The 21,302-nt window shown below is 41.7% G+C and overlaps 1 protein-coding gene across 17 annotated transcripts in view; it reads right to left on the bottom strand.

Moving 5' to 3' along the window:
• DOCK9 (dedicator of cytokinesis 9) overlaps positions 1 to 21,302 on the bottom strand; it is a 351,807-nt gene that overhangs the window by 20,391 nt on the left and 310,114 nt on the right. For 11 of the 17 annotated variants that reach the window (XR_003791732.1, XR_003791733.1, XM_029210207.1 and 8 more), the window contains 8 exons: positions 18,208 to 18,345; positions 17,908 to 18,090; positions 15,974 to 16,087; positions 15,639 to 15,854; positions 14,105 to 14,162; positions 13,137 to 13,214; positions 11,799 to 11,905; positions 373 to 495 (listed from right to left, as the gene is read on the bottom strand). Coding sequence is in view for 14 of the 17 variants with exons in the window: in XM_029210207.1 (XP_029066040.1) it covers positions 373 to 495; positions 11,799 to 11,905; positions 13,137 to 13,214; positions 14,105 to 14,162; positions 15,639 to 15,854; positions 15,974 to 16,087; positions 17,908 to 18,090; positions 18,208 to 18,345 (1,017 nt within the window). In the remaining 3 variants the exon portion in view is untranslated. Of the gene's footprint in view, positions 1 to 372; positions 496 to 11,798; positions 11,906 to 13,136; positions 13,215 to 14,104; positions 14,163 to 15,638; positions 15,855 to 15,973; positions 16,088 to 17,907; positions 18,091 to 18,207; positions 18,346 to 21,302 lie in introns of those variants that run through there. The other 6 variants (XM_029210199.1, XM_029210204.1, XM_029210205.1 and 3 more) reach the window with 2 other exon arrangements.

Below are 21,302 nucleotides of genomic sequence, written 5' to 3'. Positions count from 1 at the left end.
CTGGTAGTGATCATTATCCAACTGTTTTGTTTTCTACCCAAAGGGCCATCCTGCATATTGAAGACCCACTGGATTTCCAGTGCAGTAAGCCCATTCAGTCCTCTGATGACGTTTGCAGTCTTCGCTTTTCCCACTCCATTCCTTAGCTAAGAGGTGGAGTGCCAGAATTCCCACCCCTTGTCCTTTGAGATTTGAGGTCTGGGTAGAGGTGTGACACCTGATGGCTCTGAGGGTGGCAACCGCCAGTGTCACATGGCGGGTCAGAGGTCATTGCTCAAATGGCCTGCTTGCGCTTTCTGCATATAAGAATGTCTGGGGATGTGTGTCACTCCACTGTCCTCTCAAACGGGAGAAAACAAACCACTCAGATACCTCAAAATCCCTCCGCTTCTCGTAGATGGGGATGATGAGCTTATAAATGTCGGCGATCAGCTCATAGCGCTCGGCCTTCCAGAGTCCGTCTGCACACTGTTCCAGGAGCTCCATGAGCACATCCTGATCAAAGAAGAAGGCCCCCGGCCAGGAAAGAGTGTTACAGGGAAATTAGCATTGTGTTCCTTGCAGAATACATAAACGGTTAAGACAGCCAGGAAGAAAATTTCAAAATATGTAATATTTTTAAACACTAACTTCCATGTTTCTTTTTTTTAATGAGCTATTTTCCAAACATGTTTACAAACAGAAACGAAGGGTCACATTGTGTAACTGTGTAATAGTTAAATGCATGGAAAAAAATTGAAATTGATGGTTTCACACAGGCTCTCAATTTTTGTTCTTAGTTTTCTTTTTCTAAATATAATTTAGACTTTCTTCCTTTCTGAGGAACAATGACAATGCTGAGACATGGAAAGTCACTAAGCATGACTTCAAACCAATTTAAACATCTTAGAGCAATTCAGTAATGGAGTGTGGTAGGCACTACGCCAGCCTCACCAACATTCTTTCCCTTTTCCTTTCAAAATTTCTATCTGCTTAAGTTTGCGCAGTCACCCTGCCTCCATTAAAGCCCTTGAACTTTGGAAGAAGCTAACACTATGACTCAAGGGCTGGGACAGGTGCCTCAGGTTTAAACTAACCAGCATAAATCTATCATCATGAATCTATCATGATGAATCATGATGAATCACTGCTTCATCACGTGACCTAAACTGGCCAATCAGGGTGAATTTTAGGACCCTTGCTGGGAATGCTGGGACAGATGCTCTCAGCAGACTGGACATCCCATGGCCAGCCAGGGGCCTGTCTGCCCTATTAACAGAGTGGAGAGCTCCTCCTCCCTTCCAAAGTAACTGTATCTTTTACCACTTTGTTAAACAATCAGATTGATTTGTCAATCCTCTGTGGAATTTACTAATGGGAGTCAATTTATTCGACCTTTATTTAAGCCCATTGGAGTAGGGTTTCATTAATGAGGTTGAGTAAACTTCATGTGCTTATTTGTCATCTATATAGCTTGGGTGAAGTACCTATTCAAATCTTTTCCTCACTCTTCTTCTATTGGGTTATTTTCTTATTATTGGGTTTTGAGATTTCTTTATATGTTTTGCATAAAAGTGATTTATAATTTTCTCCCAATCTGTAGCCTGTCTCTGGATTTTCTTAACAGTGTCTTGTGAAGAGCAGATGTTTTAAATTTTGGTGAAGCTCCATTTTTCAAGTTTTTATTTTCTGGATTGTGCTTTATACATTACATCTAAGAGATCTTTATCAAGTTCACAAAGATTATCTCCTATGTTTTCTTCCAGAAGTTTTATAGTTTTATATTTCATATTTAAGTCTAGGATCCTTTGATCCTAGAATACAGTGTAAAGTACAGGTCAACTTATTTTTCCCGTATGAATGTCCAGTTGTTCCAACACCACTTGATGAAAGACGGTCCTTTCACCATTGAAGTGCCTTTGAATTTTTGTCAAAAATCAACTGACCATACCTGTGTGGGTCTATTTCTGGCTTCTCTACTTTGTTCCATTGATAGATGTGTCTGTCTTTGTGCCAGTATCACACTGTCTTGATCACTACTGTAGCTTTATAGAAGGGTTTCTCCACAGTGACATGAACAATATTTTGGGTCAGATAACTCTTTTTTCTGGGGGGCTGTCCTATGCATTACAGGATGTCTAGCAGCATTCTTAGCCTTTACCCACTAGATGCCAGTAGCAGTAGCACCACCCTTCCCCCTTTTCCCAAATTGTGACATTAAAAAACCTTTCCAGACACAGCCAAATGTTCCCTGGGAGAGAGGGGGCAAAATCATCCCTAGCTGAGAACCACTGCTTTATCTTGAAATCAGATAGCACGGCTCTTCCAACTTTTTCAAAATTGTTTTGGCTAGTCTAGTTCCTTTGCTTTTCCATATAAATTTTAGAATCTGTTTATCAATTTCTACCAGAACTCCAGATGGGAGTTCGATTAGGATTGCTTTGAATCTGTAAATCAATTTAGGGAGAAGTGACATCTTAAAAATACTGAGTCTTTCGCACCACTTATTTAGGACTTCTCTGATTTCTTTCATCAGTGTTTGGTAGTTTTTAGCATACAAATCTCTACAGATTTACACCTAATTTTTCAACGTTTTTGATGATTGTTTTTTTTGGAGTAAAGGCCTTTATTTGAGTAAGATTTAAAGTCATCCAGCATACCTGTTTGTAGGAATTATACAAAATAATTGTTAACAATATGGTGAAACTATGGTATAAGAATCTCTAAACGTGAAGGTTGATCGATTTCTGTACACTGATCTTATGTCCTATGATCTTGCTAAACTCAGTTTTAGTAACTTCTCTTGTAAATTCTTTTGGGTTACTTCTGTCACAAAAGACAACTGCATCTTATGTCAATATATGCAGTTTTATTTCTTTTTCTTACCTTACTGCACTGGCTAGAACCTGCAGCACAATGTCAAACAGGAGTGGTAAAGCAGGTATTCTTGTCTTGTTCCCAATTTTAGGGGGAAAGCATTTAGTCTTTCACCATGAAGTATGATGTTACCTGTAGGTTTTTCGTAGATAATCTTTTTTCTTGAAGAAGTTCCTTTCTACTCCTAGGATTTTCTTTTTTAACTCATGAATGGATATTGAATTTTTTAAAATGATTTTTCTGCCTCTATTAAGATGGTCATAAGACTTCCCTTATTTATTCTGTTAATATGGTGAATTATATTAATTGGTTTTTACAGGGTTGGACTAACGGTGCCTAGTCAGGGTAAACACCACTTAGTCACAATATATTCCTCTTATTTATATAGTGCTAGATTAAATTTGCTAATATAGTTTTTAAGGCTTTTATAGTTGCCTTTTAATATGTTTGTATCCTCCATAGTTCTGTAAATGAAGGGCACGACCTGTGTTTTTCATTACCAGCCTAATGTTTCATTACAGTCCTAATGTCTACGGTTTATAGGTCCAAAGAAAATAAACATTTTAAAAGCAGTTGTGAATCAATTTACCAGAAAATACTACCTAACTGACTTAAACAAACCATCTTTAAAGCAAGACATTTAATTCCTATGTCATATTTACAACATACAAGTCATAAAACTGTCATCTGTGTGACTAAACGCTGTACCAGTGCTTACAAAGAGGTATATCAGTTATCTCATACTTTTATTGTAGGTCTCATTAAGTGCAAACACTGAAGCCAGAATATGTAGTAATTATCCTAACAGCTATAGACAAAGAAAAAAGTCAGTAAAGGTCCTAACACCGTATCTTTTCTCTGTGCATTTGTATTATGAAGTTGCAAAACCTCTCTCCGTTTTCTCTCAGTTTTGTCTCAAATCTTTTCCAATGGAGAATCTATCCAGGTTAAATATGACAAGATTTTATGATTTTTCTCATGCTTCTCTGATTATAAAAAGCTACATAAAAGAAAAGCATAAAAATAAAACTTGTATAGTGTCAGTGTCAACGTACTTACTTTAGCATATTTGTAAAACTGGGAAGGTAATAAAGGTCTAATCTAATTTGGTAGTTGTGATGGTCAAATAAAATTTTATCCATTAAAATGCTCTGAAAACTAAATGCTATATGTAATTAATAGGCCAGTTAAACAAATTTCTCTTTTTCAATCATCACTTTCTACTTTGTATTAATTTTTGAAAAATGATATCTTACTTCTACTGGGTAATGTAATGTCCCACAGTGCCACATACATATTTGGTAGGCAAGAATTTCTTGGATGAATGAATCGATCTGCATTTTTGTTAGTAATATAACAATATTACTATTAGCTGTCCTTTGCTGTAGGGAAACGAGTCCTTTATCAAAGCCTTGCAATTCTTACTTATCTTAGATCACAGACACTGCACTGGGTATTTATTGAGCATCTTCATTCTCAGTGATGCTGTGGGACTACAGCAGAGGTGAATGAATTCTGAGAAGACCCAATTTCCCATCAGGGATGAGAATGCTGTACAACCAAGGAATTCTTCTGATAACAAAATAGTCAAGGCATGGAAATTTACCCATCTTAAAGCTATTCTTAGGTTTAACTTACAGACTACTCATTTGGCCCCTTCTTTTCTCACTACTGGGTTTTGTTCAAACTATAGTATGGTTCACACTGTAGATGTAAATACACAATGATGACACCCTATTTATTGTGGATGGGATCAGAGAGACCTAAAGGTTCTTAACTCCATGCTTAGCAGTTACAGCACAATAAGACTCTAGAGTAACTTCAATATAATCTCATAGAAAATTGAACATTCTTCTTAAAGAGTTATAAATGTTATAACCAGGCACAGTCACTACCACATCATTAACTTGATTCATTCATTCACACATTTTACCAAGAAGCTACTACATACAAGGCACTGTACTCGACACTGGGTTTATAAAACAAGCCTATATAAATAAAATTGAAGTTTCTGTAATTTATAAAAATGGCTCTGTAGATTTTTACTAAACGTGGGCTGGGGGTGGGTTTGGGATAGTTTATCAGGTTATGTGGTATACACGAAACTGGCTTTGAGGAGGAGGCCCTCAAAGACACAGAGACGTTGTCCTTCGAAGCAGCTAGAACTGATGGACTAGAGACTCATGACCACCGACTGGAAGAGATTTGACGTGCATGCTAAGATACTGAGGACTGAGAAAACCACAGTGATTTCAAATACGTGCCAAACTGCAAGTCAGAAGGTAGACACTCTGAACTGAGAGCAGTAGGCATTTACTGACTTAACAACAGTCTGTGTGTCTCTGAGTGAGTCCAGGGGAGGCCAAGAATCACGTGAAGAGAGCACTTCCTGCTCATAAAGCTCAGATCTCTATGCAGATCCATAAAGAGATGACAAAAGATGGTGGTGAGTGTGCTGATAAATGCACAGGGAATCAGGGATGCAGAGAGGAGCAGCACCTATCCAGTGATGGGGGATGGGGGGCCATGGAAGGTTGCAGAAAGTGATGACTGGCTGAGTCTTACACAACATCAGGAGTTAGTGAGGTGAAGGTGAAAGGTGGGAATAGCAAGGAAGAGGTGGGAGACATTCCAGGGAGAGGGAACAGCCTGGGCAGAGACGTGGGAGAGACGGCAGCACGGTGTGTGAGAAATTTATAAGTAGTTTGAGGGCCAGAGTATAAAATCTGAGTCAAACAGGGCAGAGAGATGAGGTTGGGGAGGTGGAAAGATTAAATACACAGATTAAATAGCCACATTCAAAAGTTTTCTAAAAATAAATTAATAATTGAAATAGATAATTTTATGAGAAATGAAAATGCACACAGACATACATCCACTATCACAACAAGGAAGTATTATATAAGGAAGATGTTACTTGATTTTAAAATGATGTTCTGTCTATACCTCATAAGGCGTCTGTGTATAGCAGCCTTTCAGGTATATTTTGAATGGTTCTAGATTTAGTCACTTAAATATATATCAAATAGAGTTTATGAGTAATCTCCTGAACCAAATGCTCCTAATTGTGAGACTAAGATTTGAATACTACTTTTACTCATTTGTCAAACCAGAAACACAAGGAAAGTTTAATAATGATGAAACCTGAATTCTTGTGGCATATCAATACTATGGACAATTCAGTTCACTATGGAAAAATCTGCCATATTTGGTACAAAAAAGTAAACTTCAACCAGGGACACTTCCCAGAATGGTGGGAAAACAGTAATGTTTCATAGAGTGAATAGAGCTTAGTAAATAACTATGAAATAAGTATCACAATTTGATGGTAATTAAGAATTAGGAAATAATACATCATCAACCTATATATGCTACTGGACATTATTTTATCTTTTCTTTTGATTCAGGAGGCATTCAGGATCTATAGTGTATCAGTCTGAATATCATTTTTATTGTAGAAAATGGTAATGTATACTATAAAAAGCAGAGTAGTTAGAGATTTTACCCAATAACAAACTAAAAATGGCTTTTATTTTTAAAAAAAGGTTAAGTCCTTCTCTCATAAAGGTAGAGTATGGATTACTGAGCATCAAAGCTTAATTTGGTAAGGTAAATTATTCAAGCTAATGTCAACTCTGTACCTAGACGTTTACAGCTGGTGCATCAAGTAACAATTCTTTGAATAGAAATAACCAGCAATCATAGACAGCTAAGTTTGAGAGACCATATGTCAACACAAAATTATAAAGAGTCATAAAAACTAAGACATCATAGTAACTAAACATCGGGGCAGATATGAATAATATTCTCAACAGAAACTCCATGTATGAATTTACTTTGAATTCTCAGCAATCACTTGAAAACCAGAACTTACACTGACAGCGGTCAGAGTGGTGACCTTGAAAGGCGATCATACAGAAAGTCTGATAGTTTTCCCCCTTGTTTAAAATCGAAATGCCAAGTTATTTTTTTTCTAAATTGTCAATACACGCAAAGAACTAAAAGTAATCACTGGTCGGGGAAAAAAAAAACCTCAGTGAGCTTTATGCACCTGGAAAGTACACATTTTATGATATTAGACTAGACTTAAAAAGATCTCAGTACACTAAGCTCGTAAGCCATTCAGGAAGCTGTTTAAAATGTAATTAGCCAGTCATTCTTAGGTGTGCCACAGCCATGCAGTTGATGGCACCGAGCACCTGTCTGTGGAAATAGCTCACTAATGCTGTGCATGGGTGCATGTGTGTGCTTGAAAATGCATTATGAGCCTGTGTATTTGCAGGGTATTTAAAATTTTTTCACTTAAATAATATTTGCCCCATCTTAGGACTGACTGATTTAATTTAACCTTTCTTATGAAGCTAGCTATCTCTTTTATCTACCATTTGGGAATAACCATAAGCATGTGACCTGGCTCGGGCAATGGCATACATCATGGCATCATTCACATTTCTACTATATTATCGTTTCTCAAGATACAGTCGAAGATCCTTTGTATCGGAATAATCACCTGGGATGCTTGTTAAAATACAGATTCCCAGGCGCTACAGTCACCCAACTAAATCTGGGGATGGGTGGGGGTGGGTTAGAATGGGAATCTATATTTGTAACAGGAATCTACGTAATTTTTAAGCACACTAAACCTTGAGGACTAGCACACTAGGTCAAACTTTCTAAGACAGGCACTCCCTCATATATCACTGAGCTGGCACATGGCACACAGCTAGTTTATGGAGTGAATCAACACATGTAAATGTAGAAATTTCTAAGCCACAAAGAACTGAGACAACTTTCAACTCAGATTCTAAGGGACCGTGGTTTAGGTGTTTCTCCTCAATGGCAAGAAAGCATCGGAAGCAGTGTTGTGTGCTGGGGCAGATCACATCATGATCACATCACATCATGCTCACCCTTGTCTCTCCAGCATAAGGAAGCTTAGGAAATATTTGCAACATGAAGCAGGGCAATATGTCCTGGTATGAGACAAGGCAGAGCAGTCAGACAAGTTCCATGGGCCACGTCCCCTGCTGCTGTTGTTTTCGAGAAGCATTATAAAAGCGAAGATATGCTATATAACTTTGGTGGTTCTAAGAGCATTCTCGGTCAAGGAAAAGCAGATGCTTAGACCACTCTACAGGGTTACAGAAAATTGCCAGGCTTGGATGAGATGTAAACAGAGGAACCACAGGATGTGTTTTGTTGCTAACTCTCTCTTGGGATGTTCTGTAGGTATGAACATTTTATAATTGTTATTTCTGAGTAGATGCAGTTTGGCTAAGACAAGTCAGTGACCTGCCAGGTGAACCTCACCGTTGCTGGTCTGTGAAACAACACTTGAGGGTGCCAAACACAGTTGATCCTCATTATTTGCTGTGGTTATGTTCTATGGTCACCACCGACACTACGTTTGTGAACACGGAACACCGCATTCTTGGGGAAATACAGGTTAGGCTCCAGAGAGCCTCTGGTTACAAAATTTCTGGCAACTGATTAGTACCTAACCTTGTTTTATGTGTGTTTCTGTTTAAAGACACCTCGTTTAGTACATATGGTTGATGCATTAATAGTGAACCCACGACCCAAAGCACTGTAACTCCTGCCTGAACAGAGCTTATCTGACAAGTATTTTCTCCGTAAGGCACATCACCTTCCTGAGCTCAGGAACACTGGACAGCACTTCAGCACCATGCTAGGGGGCCAGAGAAGGACCCCTGTTTACAGCACGAGCTGAAACAAGGAGGCAGAGTGTTGCCTGTTCAGCCTCAGATGGGAACGTGTGGCCTCAAATTTTTTGCTGCTTTGTGCCATGTCCCCAAATGACTGTAAAAGCACCTCAGTGCATGCTGATTCTGGGGTAACAAAGAAATTTTAGCAACTGGGCAAATAATGAGGATGGACTGTATTTTCCAGTTCCCCACTACAGTCCCTTTTGGCCCCGTTCCTCCCTCGCTCTGTGCCATGCGGGCCGACGCACCAGGACTGCTGGCCTGCCTGCTGGGCTCAGCCAGTGGAAGGCCAGCAGGAGACTGGTGGACAGAAGGAGAGTGTGGGGAGGGGGTGCCTCCCTCCCTGCCCCCATGCCAGGACTGAGCCGGGGCAGGTGGCCCCTCTGTGTAGTTTCTCTCTCCCCGCTCCCTTAGCCCACAGGTTGACAGTGGCAACCCAGCTGTTGCTAACCTCCAGGGTTCTGCAATATTCCTTGTTGGTGTCCCTAAACCCTGACCAAACTTTTCAAAATAGTCCCTTTGTTAGACTTGCTTCAGTTTCTGAGAGCGCTACCTATTTCCTTCTAGGACCCTGCCTGTATGGGATGAGGCAGGGATCTCAAAACAACATGGGCTGCATGGAATTTTGACACCATAGGCAACTCAGAATTCTTCAATCTGCACAGGCTCCAATTTGTGAAACAAAATGTAAACAGGAATGGGACGTTTCTCTTTAATCAAAAGCAGCTGCGGGGGAGTTCGCTCTTTAGATCAGAGTCAAGGAAGATGGACTGCTACCAATAAAAACTCATCTGAGGTCTCCTCCTAGGAGAATTGTGCATTTTTAGGTAGCGCCTCTAAAATCATGTTAGGAGAGCATCTTAGACATTTAAATATATCTAATAATGCACATTAAAAGGGCAATGATTTTTATTAAACTATTGTTCTACATCTATTCCCATCAGCTTTCCCCAAAACTCCTCCTCTGGCAGAGATACTCGACTTTCCCTTTTTCTGGAAACTACGTGGCAGTTTCAGCTTTCGTGACTTTTGGAACACGTTCTTTTTTTCACTGCTGGCTAGTTTCACTCTTAATGCGCAGGGCTTGCTTGGGGCTTTACAACCCCCTGTGCCACATCCTAATCAGGATAGATCGTCGTGCACTGTGGACCTTGTTAAAGATTTACCAACTTTACGCTTCAAGGACAGGGTGGGAAGTCCATATTCTGAAAATAACTGATAAAGTTATCCCTGTCACATGTTCAGTTATTACTCAGAGGGGGTGCCATCCACAAATTTCCCCAATCAAGCCTGCCCTTGATTTCACAGGGCTCATTCCCTAGGCTGCAGAGACTATTCCAGCCTATTACTTCATCCGATGAGCAAACCTGAACTTCATGTTATCATTCCAGATGACAGGTTACCCACAACTGTTTACTTTCGAATCTTTAGTTGTTCTTGGCATTGCTGTTTTCCTTATCGAATCTAAACAAAGTGCTGCGCTCCGGAGGACTGACTGGTCAGCGGGGGACAAGGGTGGTTTCTCCAAGGAAACAATGCGTTCAAGCCTCTTTTCAGGGAAGAACCCAGTGCAAGCCCTCCTTGAAGCGAGGAGTTCAAAGCCAAGAGCATGCGGGCCTTGTTGCCTAAGTGACAGGCACACACGTCAGAGTAAAAAATTACCATTGGGCCAGGCATTTCAAGATGGAGAAACAGCTGAACTGTTAAGACCATGTAATAACCAACTGGTTTTTTTTTTTCCCCTTCAGAATACTTAGAGAACTTCATGTATTTTGGTTAAAATTATTTTAATTTTTAAATGTGAAGTCACTCAATATATTATCCTTCTTTCTCACAGTTAATTTTTAATTTAGAGGGTCATTTGAGACTAGACAATTTTTGGCAGTGGTTCTTAAACTTTTGAGGCTTAAGGTCCCTTTATATAGCATAAACATTATTGAGAATTCTTTAAAAATAGCTGAGAACTTTTGTATACATGGGTGTTATCTCTCAATATTTACAATATTAGGAATTAAAACTGAAAAAAAAGTAAAAAGATTTATTACTTTAAACTAAGATAATAAACCTATGACATGTTAATGAAAATAACACTTTTAATGAAAAAGTAACATTTTCAAAAAAAAAATTAAGGAGAAGAGTGGCATTGTTTTACATTTTTTGCAACTCTGAGGTCTGACTTCATAGGAGAAGCCTGGATTCCTGTCTCTGCTTCTGCATTCAATCTCTTCAATATGTTGTTCTGGGTGATGTAGACAAAGAAAATCCAGCCTCACAGAGATATTCAATTGGAAAAGTAAGGACCTCATAGACTTCCCGAAAGGGTCTCGGGGACCCCAGGACCACACTTTGAGAATTGCTGGTTCATGGATGGTCAGTGTCACGGAGGATGTTTGCTCATGGGCCCAGCTTACCAGCATGAACATGATCAAAAGTCCTGATATTAATTGCAGGACTTCCACATCATAAACACAAGTATAACAGAGGCAGAAGACGTTTACTCCTTTCTCTGTTCTTTCTCTCCACGTGAAGAAACACGCACACAGAAAATTGGCATTTGTTCAAATTCCTAGCTGTACTTCAGAACTCTCTAGTTTCAGATTTTAAGTGGCTGCAGGGTGATCCTGTTTTGGCAAGAAACTTGCAAAAATTGCTACAATGATCTAAAGTCAAACTTTCTGGTCTCTATGGGGGGTGGGCAAGGGTGGTCTTATCTACTCATGGTGCACAGGCCCTAGCTGACAGCACTCAAGTGGGGGCAGAGAACTGGGGGCCTGGACAGGGGCTGCTCTGCCCCTGAGCCCAGTCTGGCCTCTCATGGCCTTGCATGTTTGGGGACATCGGGGAGATATCTTGTGCTGGAGATACTGATCTAAAAGTCAGAAATAAAACCCAGGAACCAGAGAAATTAGCTGTTGCGAAGAATGAGAAGCTTTATGATTTACAATACTGGGCCTTTTACCCCAAGTGTCCAAGCTCTCAGCCTCACTTCATTATTAACTAGTTCCTCACACCCTCTCCAGAGGAAAGGGGGAGTTCCTGGGAATGGGAATGGCAGAAGCTTTCACTGTTCAGTTTCAGTGCTCTGGAGAATTATCTTAGAGTGAAGTGTGTACACAGCAGCGGCAGACAGAAAATCCCAGTTTGGTGCAGGGGCGGGTGAACGGCAGCACCCGAGACACTGGGGTTACCGGAGCCCTCGCGGGCTGCGGCGCTCACCTCGTTGAAGTGGACGTCCTGCATGCCAACGTCTTCCATCATGGAGGCCTCCTCATCTATGTTCGGGGTAATCACCCTGAAAGCTGTGCATCCTTGTCTAAACATGCCTAGAATTAGAGAGCAGGGGAGACAGTTGGAGCTATCAACCTGAAAGTGGATGAACCGCGAGGGTTCTTCCTGCCCTGTTTGTTTCTGGGTTGAACGAGGACCGATCTTGGAATCTCTTGCGTCTCAGGCCAGCGTTCCCATGGGGAGCCTGGGCGCCACTGTGTGCTTTCCTTCATTCGCTTCCTCAATATTTAACACTCACTGCCCTCAACTTTTATTTTTCTCATCCCTTTTTATTTTTCACCCACCTTTATTAAAATGTATGTAATCCTTAAATAAACTGAAATAGGTATTGAATCAAATTAATAGCAAGGTAATAACAACAATAGTTTGATTTGGTAAAATGACCCATGCTCAGATACCAAGAAAAATAAAGAAGCCAAAGCCAATCAGAGAAATACAGGCTCAAAAACAACTCTGTTTACTTAAAGCTGTCATCTCACCTACTCTGGCTGGGGTAACCCAGAACTCAGATTAGAACTCGCCCTTCTCCTGCAGGAAGCAGTCTACCAAGATGTGACTCGATGGCCGCAGCCGTGAGCTGTGGGGCTGCCTTGGCTGGTTCCACGTCAGCAGCCTAAGGGGTAAGAAGAGGCCTTTCCTCCCATGGAGTCACTGGGGAAAGTTTCATGTCACTTGGACAATGTCAGCTGGGCAAAAACGATCAAGTGAAGAAGGACTTGAAATGTCTTCCTGCTCTACTGAGATTACTGCTTACAGTAAAACAAAAGTCAATACCTGAACTGAGACCTCCCATGTTTCAGGAAAAAAAGGAACACAGAGTAGTTTGAAATCAAGTCTTGGAAGAGTGGACCCTAAAGTCAGAGATGTTTCTGCTGCACATGGTCAAGGTTTCCAGCCCCTTCATGGGTTGTCTAGCATCTCTGCCAATGTCCAGCTTTCGCCTTGCTTTTGTTTCATGGAGACAAATATTCCCCTATGCAAAGCACTAACCTGGGAGCTTGAGGATACATGAGTGTACAAAAAGCAAAATTATAAAATCCAACCATCCATGTTTTTGGCTACAGAGTAGATTTAAAAATACAACTCAGCTCTGGTGGAATGACAATGGTGGCCAAAGTGCTTTCTTCTCCTTGCCTGCCATCAAACCAGAGTGGCCAGGAAAAGAAGGGAGGGAAGGAGAGCCAAGTCCATCCCAGCAGAGTTGAAAGAGAAACCCCATACGTCTGAGTGTCACAGGGACGGGCGGCCGGCCCACTCTCAGCTCACCTCCCCGGCGCCTCCTCTGGCAGGTGCTGTGGCTGGAGGGGAGGAAGGACGGCTCCAGCTGGAGGGCTAGGCCTGCTTCTAAACATGAGGAGATGTATTACCCGACAGAAGGTCTCAACAGGAAATCGTGCTGGCAGTAAGAGAATACGGAGCCCCTCCCTGGTTTCTTTCTCCTTCCAGCTCTGACGTACGACAAGCCTAGATGCCCTTAAATTCCATTCCAAAGAGCCAGCTGTACCAGAAAGATAGAAATTCCCTGACCTGGCCATCTGTGGTTTCCTCACATTGTGAAGGAATTAGCCAGATCTGGTGCAGCCGTGCTCCAGTACACACATGAACACAACTGGCCTTTCTAAAAGCCCCGTGTTCTCAAATTTGAAGTGGAAACGAGCAACTGGTGTTTAACCAGAGGAGCCGTGACAGAACTCGCGGCCTGCTAACGTGGGAACAAGCACTTAGCACACAGGTGGGTGGCACTCACTCCTGCCAGCTCCTTCCATGGGGCGGCAAGGTTTCCAGCCTGCAAGCTGCCTTCGCACACAGCAAAGCCGACCGGGCTGTGCTCCAGAAAATACTGCCTGATCACCTCCTGTTACAGCTGCCTTTTGATTGGTAAACAGTTCCGGTGGGAACTATCTTAAGGGAAAATAAAATCTTTTCAGCTGGAGATTGGCTGGTCAGGGACTCCCAGATGCCAAGCTCATTAACTAGTTTTTGCAATATGGAGTTATTAGTAAGAGGTTATACGACAAAATGCCACCTACTTTTGTTTTCCATTTCTGCGGTGCCTACCACATCAAGCAAGTGTCACACCAGTGAATAAAACAATGAATATACTGTACACATACACATACACACACACACACAGAAATCCCCCACGTCCACATCTTTCTTAATGGCTCTCACTTGTCTTTGCTGTTCTGTGCAATTTTATATTTATTTCACAAAACCCAGGAATCGTTTCTCACCTTTCCGTGTGAGATATTCTGCCACCAGGGCTGTGACATGGACATAGCACATTGCTGCCTAAAACAAAAGACATGTTTCAGAATCACCAATTATGAAGAATGGCACAATGCTCACAATCAGAAATCTAATGACTATATGTACTTATATTAGATCTCAAGGCATCAACTAGTGTTTCTAATGGCTGACATCTTACCTTTTGAAAAAAGTAGAACAATTCAAATAAATTGAAATTTTTAAACTTTGAATTGAGACAAATGGCCGTAAATTTGCTAAGACCTATTTCTATTTAAAATTATTAAATTTAAATGTAAAAGATTTTTAAAAAGCATTTTTTCTTACTATAAAATTTCAGCATTATTTCTCTTAAAGGGAAAAGAGGATCATTTGAAGAAAAGGCATGTGCATTCTTAGATTCAGAGATGAAGTTATAACTTTTTCCAAAAATTCTAAATGAAAATATTATTTTATGTTAAATGGATAACATTATAAACACCTTAAAACAAAAGAAAAAATAAAAATAAATTCTTTTCACCAAGTTGCCATGGTTTACAAAACATTAAAGATAGCTGTTGGAAATGAACCTACCATAAGGTTCCAATGTCTGAGCCCTGGTTCTTGTCAGAATGATAAAAAAAATTACTACTACTAACAGTATGTAATTCATTTTCATTATGGCTAATGTATATTTTAGATTAAACTTATGGTCAAACAGAATGGACTCAATCAATAGGTAAAAATAGTTACATAAAATTTTCAGATACAGAACACAATTTTACTAATTTAAGCAGTTAGAGAGGTTTAAAAGTAAAAGCACACTTCTTTGGTAGTACTGTTAATCATACCTAAATGCCTCAGGCATGAACCCTGAGCAGAGTTTTCATGGGAACATGAATACTTCCCGCCTTACAGCCTACTGTTTTCCTTAATTTCCCCCATTTTACAGATGATGTCATAGAGACACAGAGGGGTTAAGAACTGGCTCAATGTCACCGAGTTAGTCAATGTTGGATCCGGGATCCAGTCTGCCTTGGAGCCCACACTCCCCCTCTGCCCCCGCCATGCTGTCGCTTATTGAACTGTGCAGCTCTGTCCATGAGGGAGCTCTGACATCTGCCACGACTACAGACAGAAACTGACTACCTCAAACAGGAAAAAGCAATGCCCTGTCATTCATGACTTTGATACAGGGAAATCTAATTTTATCATAAAATAGCTCAATTTTAGATCTAGAGGAGTTTTGATGCAGAAACTGAGTGCACCTAACTAGCGGGCACCTGTGTGAGCATGGATGTTTTCTAAGAGCCTTCAAACAATGCTCTTTTGTGATGGAAACATCCCCTTACGATGTTGTAAATTGTTAAAATGCTTAGATGACCATGAAGGAACCCCAAGCCCAGCACTGTTTAAAGTATCACATATTTTTAACTGGCTTCTTTGAATTACTGGGAAATTTTTCTCATAATTGGCTTCCTTCAGTGAATGGGACACAATTTGTTTTCTCAAAAGCCCGGACTGACATGCTTGTGGGGCTACCTCGGACAGGTCCCCGTTTTTGACATGGATCCGGGCCATGCTGTCCAGCCACGTCTTCCGGAGCTCGGGGGTGCTGGCGTAGGACTTGGCCAGGCTGTACTGGAGGTCCACCAGCATCTCGGGGTCATTCTCATGCTCCTTCATCTGGGCCGTGGCCATCAGAACTGTGCGGATCCTTTTGGTCAGGTCCTTCACGTCCGAGGAGAAGGTGGTGTGCTGCAACAAGGGTGGAGGGGGACACGGGGCTTTCAGCTGCATTCTGTCCGTGTGCATACATATCAGATGATGAGGCGGAGTTTTGGGGGTAAAACATAAAACGAGACCGGGCCACCCACCTTGATGAGCCTGTCACTGTTGGCACAGTTGTTGATGATAGACAAGGACTGCTGGAATCTGGTTCCCCCAATGCCAACAACGTCTGCTATCAGTTGGCTGACGGAAATAATGACCTTAGGGACACACAAACGTGAGCAAATCAATTCACCTTCAAGTGACGCCCCAGGCTCAGCTCCTGGCTTTGGTTAGGATGTGCATGGGGATGGGGCAACGGGGAAGCTGCGAACAAGGATCGCTCCAGTGTGGGAAACAACGTCTGAGTCATCTTCCCCCTTCCAAGAATTATTCTAGAAGTTGATTTTGCTACCCTTCCATCTCGGTTGCACATCAAAATGCTAATCAGGAGAGTGTAGAGGAATGAGAATCAGATAAGCCCGTATCACTTGGATGGTTACTTACCTATCACCTTCTCTAATAAAAAGGAAGACCTTATTATTTACCTCTTTGGTTTTTGGCTTGAATTTATATGTACTAAATATTCAGTAAATGGACTGTCTTTTGCATTTATTATTAAAACATGTACATATGAACTATGCAGTGGGGGAATCTGTCTTTTTGGGGGTCTATAAATAGCACCGCCTTGGGCTTCCCTGGTGGCGCAGTGGTTGAGAGTCTGCCTGCCGATGCAGGGGACACGGGTTCGTGCCCCAGTCCGGGAGGATCCCACATGCCACGGAGCAGCTGGGCCCGTGAGCCATGGCCGCTGAGCCTGCGCGTCCGGAGCCTGTGCTCCGCAGCGGGTGGGGCCACAGCAGTGAGAGGCCTGCGTACCGCAAAAAAAAAAAAACCCAAAAAACAAATAGCACTGCCTTTACCCAGTTACTGAGCTAAACCGTAGACCATGCCCCTCCCCCCATTCCCCCTTCTCATCCTTTACCTTCACCACACCCAGGTATAATCAATCACTAAGTATTGTCAACTCAATCTCCTCTCCCTTCTAACCTCACCATGCCTGACCCAGGACAGCATCCTCTCTGGCCTAAACTTAACCATGGTTTCCTCACAGTCTCCCGATCTAAGGCCTTGACTCCCTGATCCATTCTCAGCCTGGAGTCCAGGCGATCCCTCCAAATGTGCAATGTTGCCATCTCAACTTGTTCTCACCCATACTCTCACCTCCACTGTAAGGACCTTCTCTGGTCCCCTGGATGGTCCCTTTCCCATGGTGCATGCGTGGCCTGGAACATGCTCACCCCCAAACCCCTCTTCACGCGTCACATCCCATGGGAAGCCCCCTGGTCCCCTCCCTGGGGCACTCGAGTTCCTCTGTTAGGGGACTGGGCACACGGCACAAGGGCCTCAGTGTCTGTCTGTCCTCCAGGAGATGACACTCTGTGAGGGCCAGGAGAGGTCCTGTTTTGTTCATGTTCATCCATGAATCCCAGCACACAGTTTGCAAGCAATAAACATTTGTTTTTTAAAAAAAGAGTAAGTACAGAGACGGAGAAGGCGCTCCTATATGTGTTTGTAGAAAAAGAAAGTCTACAAAAGTATATAAGAATTTTCAGTATCTGGCCTGGTTCACAGAGCAGAGAATTTGGGACACTAACTCTGAAGGGATGGCAGGCGTGTCAACAGAAGGAAGACAGAAAAGAGTCACTTTGGGCTTTCTGTGTCTTACCTAAGATGTTTACTATGAGGTATCCTCTCATAGGTTCTATAAATCTTTACTCAGTAGAATTTCGGTCAGTCGAACATTGATTCGACATTTAAATGTCAATTTACCAATAGAAACACATCCTGGGCCCAAATCTTACGCTGTGGAGGATGAAATATATAAAACCAGTAAATGTGACTTTTGAATTTTCCATCTAGAGGCCAGATCGTTCAATACTTACACCGAGGTAACCTGGTAGATGTGACACTCAACATTTTCCTGCTAAAACATAATTCCACACAGCACACTTGACCTGGAAAGCTAAAGCACACGCACCTGCAGATGCGTCCGGACAAAGGACTTCTTGCCAGTGTAGTCGAAGTTGTTCCTCATCAGGAAGTACAGCAGCTGGGAGGCCTCAGTCCTGATGGAGCTCAGCTTGGAGTTGCAGCATTTCAGGACCTCATAGCACAGGGCTGCGCACATGTCCGCTCTCCGCTCATAGAACGTTGAGGGAAACTACATGGACATGAGGAAGCAAATGAACCCAGGGAGGTAAGTGCCCCTTTCAGCTCCAGGTAGACACAGGAGAATGGGTGAGAATCAAGAATGACCTTCCCTGGTGAAACAACGTACCTTATAGATTAATGACCTTAAGGCAGTGAAGACATTTTTTAAAGCCGTTTCAGACTGATGTTTTTGAAGAAAACACAGGTAGACGTCAAAAACCTTTTTCATGAGGGGATTATGTCCGTGGTCAGCCAGGAGCTGGTTCTTAAAACACACAAGGACAGCTTGGTCAGTGAGACACGCCAGACACTGCTGATTGGTTTCATACAACTTTCAGCCTCAAAGGTTACATTTTTCAGGTACTAAGACAACTTATAATTTAAACAAACTTCCCATGAATCCTCTAGGAAAGCACAGAAGCCTCTTGTACAAACAAACTTATCAATAAATTCATGCTTTGGAGAATTTACTTTTTCTACTAAGGGACAGACTAATTTAAAACTTCCCAGCAAACTGTACTACGGTTTAAAGGACCACTGTGCCTCAGTACTGATTGGGCTTCTATTTATTTACTTATTTTTACTATCACCAGCAACTAATATGGAGGTAATGTTTGCGACACCTTAATTCCAACAGAGAAGTGCCATTACAGGTATCAGCTAATTAATGGGCTGGAAAAAATCACTGAAGTGAGGTGTATGGAACAGGTCCTCTACCAGTGAGGGCTGGGTTTTCTCCCCCGCCACAGGCTCTCAGGCACTCTGCAAAGCCACGAATCACCAGGCAGTCTGGTAAGGGGGAAAACGCACAGGCTTCGGGTCAGGCACCATTTCTCATGTGCACAGATTTGCACAGGTAAACTGAGCCTGGCCATTCTCATCTGTGAAACAGCGACCCTAAAACTAAGCTTGCATAGCTACTGGGAAGACTTGAGGTCAAGTATAGGGATCGTCTGACGCCCCCTCTGATCTAGCTCAGTTAAGTGGCAAGAGGGTCACCATTAATTACCTCTCCTAATTCTTCAAGGTTTTCTCGCACCAGCAGCAAATTCACACTGGTTTAACACCGTGAAAGCCTGGATGGCTAAAACTCCCAATGATTGCTGCACATGCACAGTGGACAGAGGTGTCACCCAACTAAAGGCCAGCATGCAGCCACATGTGCTTGACACTGGAGAGCTGCATCTTCAAATACAGACAGGCCTGTCAGGACAAAGGTGTGTTTGGGAGAATGTGTGCATTTTGCACAAGTAGGCAAAAATGACTATCACTGAAAAAAAATGTCCAGAGGTCAGTACCTCAAACCAACCTTACAGTTTAGCCAGAGGAACAGAGATAACTTATGTCCAAATAGTTCGGTTGCACAGCAAATTACGGCTGGAGTAATAGTTTCAAGATTTATCTCATCTTATTGTTGGAGAAGAAGTTTTACTCAAGGAATAAGTTTTGTTTTTTTAGGTCCAGTAATTCACAGGTGTATTTACAGCTGGTAGGACACCTGGAATCCACAGTGATCTTTATATCATGAAACACAAAAGTACAGTATTGAATTCCATCATGTGAAAGAGAAACAATTTAATGGAGCAGAAAATGTGACTTAATTAACTGAATATGATGTAATTCTCAACCATGAGCAGCTGTTCACCAACCGAAAAAAAAAAGAGGTTGTTTCCAGTGTTTGGGGAACTGCTTAGTGTTTACTGTTTCTGAGCAGTTCTTTTCCCAGGAGTCACAGTCCTTCCTAATTATGGCTGGATTAAGGCTTGCATGAATCTGGATATGAGCTTTTATTTTCTCAGCCATCTTTGCTGGAGATATCCAGGAGAGATGGTTCATACAAAAATCGCTAAGACCTCTGGCCTTGCTGTCTGAATTGGCCTGTCTCCAAGTTGTTACCACTGGAGTTAAATTTTCCTTCCTTTCACTCTCTCTTGGTCAAGGTTTTTGCTTCCCATTTTCAGGATTTAGTCTTCTTTGGGTTCTGATCACAAAACTTGCTTGAAGAATGGAGTAAAAATGCATTACAAAGATATAAACAACCCCTCATTTAAAGGGGTAAGGGACCTTTCGTCCTGAACACACCCCAGTTTACCAGCTGCCTTCCTTATTTTCCAATCAATTTTCTTCTCTCTCTCTCTCTCTTTCTCATTAAAAACGCTGAACATTCAGAAAGGCTCAGAGCAGGGAAAAAAGCAAAACAAAAATCACCTTCACTTTTCCACTCATAAATAACCATGGATAACAATGGAGTATCTCATTTCTACCTCTGTCTCCCTATAGACTTTTACTGAGGATGGGAGAATTTCATTGATTAAAATGAAATTAAATGAGACATTAGAATAATGGGAAAGGCATGACTTATTTCTAGCAATAAGGTGCTATTTTCTAGCAATAGGTTATAAATAATTCTCAGGAATTGTCTGATGTGGATTCAAGTTTGACTGTCGTTACCAGCCTCCTAAGGGAAATGGGGCTTTCAGAGAATGAACACACATTATCAGTAATTTCTAAAGAGCCAGGAACAGGAGAAAAACGAACTTAAACCTCAGGTGCCAAAATGACATATCTGGAACCATGTTATTTAAGACAGCGACATCCTTCCTAGGGATATGGCTTGATTTTTATTTAGACACTGATTTATAGAATAACTTTAAAAATCTAGCTTAGAGTAGCACTCTCTCTGTCGCAGAGGCTCACCAATCACCAGGACGACCTAAACCCCAGGCTCATGGTTGTGTAAACTGGACCCCAGGCTCCCTAGCTGACCGCCATCATCCACGTGCTCCCCACCCTGGTCGTTCACAGCGATCCTTCTCATCATGTACTTGCTGGTTCTCACCATGCACCTCAAATCAAGAGAAGGCACTACAGAGAATTACTTAAAATACATTTTCAGATTAAATTTGTAAGTACATTAAAAATATCATCAACTATTTAAAGGCCAGATTTGGTTTAGGACTGTATTAATAGACATTTTAAAACAGCCAGAGAAGAACCATGTTTTTCTGCATGTAATCACCTTGGTTTACATAACACACCTTTCGTGTATTAAACAATATCTGTGAAAGTGCCCACATAGTACCAGCATCTGGTAAGTGCTTGGTAATTTTCTTTTTTCTGTGTGAGAGATCATTCAGCTACCTTGATATTCACCCAGCTTAGCTCCTTCCCCCTACACACACACACACACACACACACACACACACACACACACACACACAC

Source organism: Monodon monoceros, unplaced genomic scaffold (genome assembly GCF_005190385.1).
Source record: "Monodon monoceros isolate NGI ecotype Baffin Bay Population unplaced genomic scaffold, NGI_Narwhal_1 Super_Scaffold_8, whole genome shotgun sequence".
Classification (NCBI taxonomy): Eukaryota; Metazoa; Chordata; class Mammalia; order Artiodactyla; family Monodontidae; genus Monodon; species Monodon monoceros.
The sequence above is the reverse complement of the archived record's forward strand: the minus strand, read 5'-3'. Positions and strand labels throughout refer to the sequence as shown.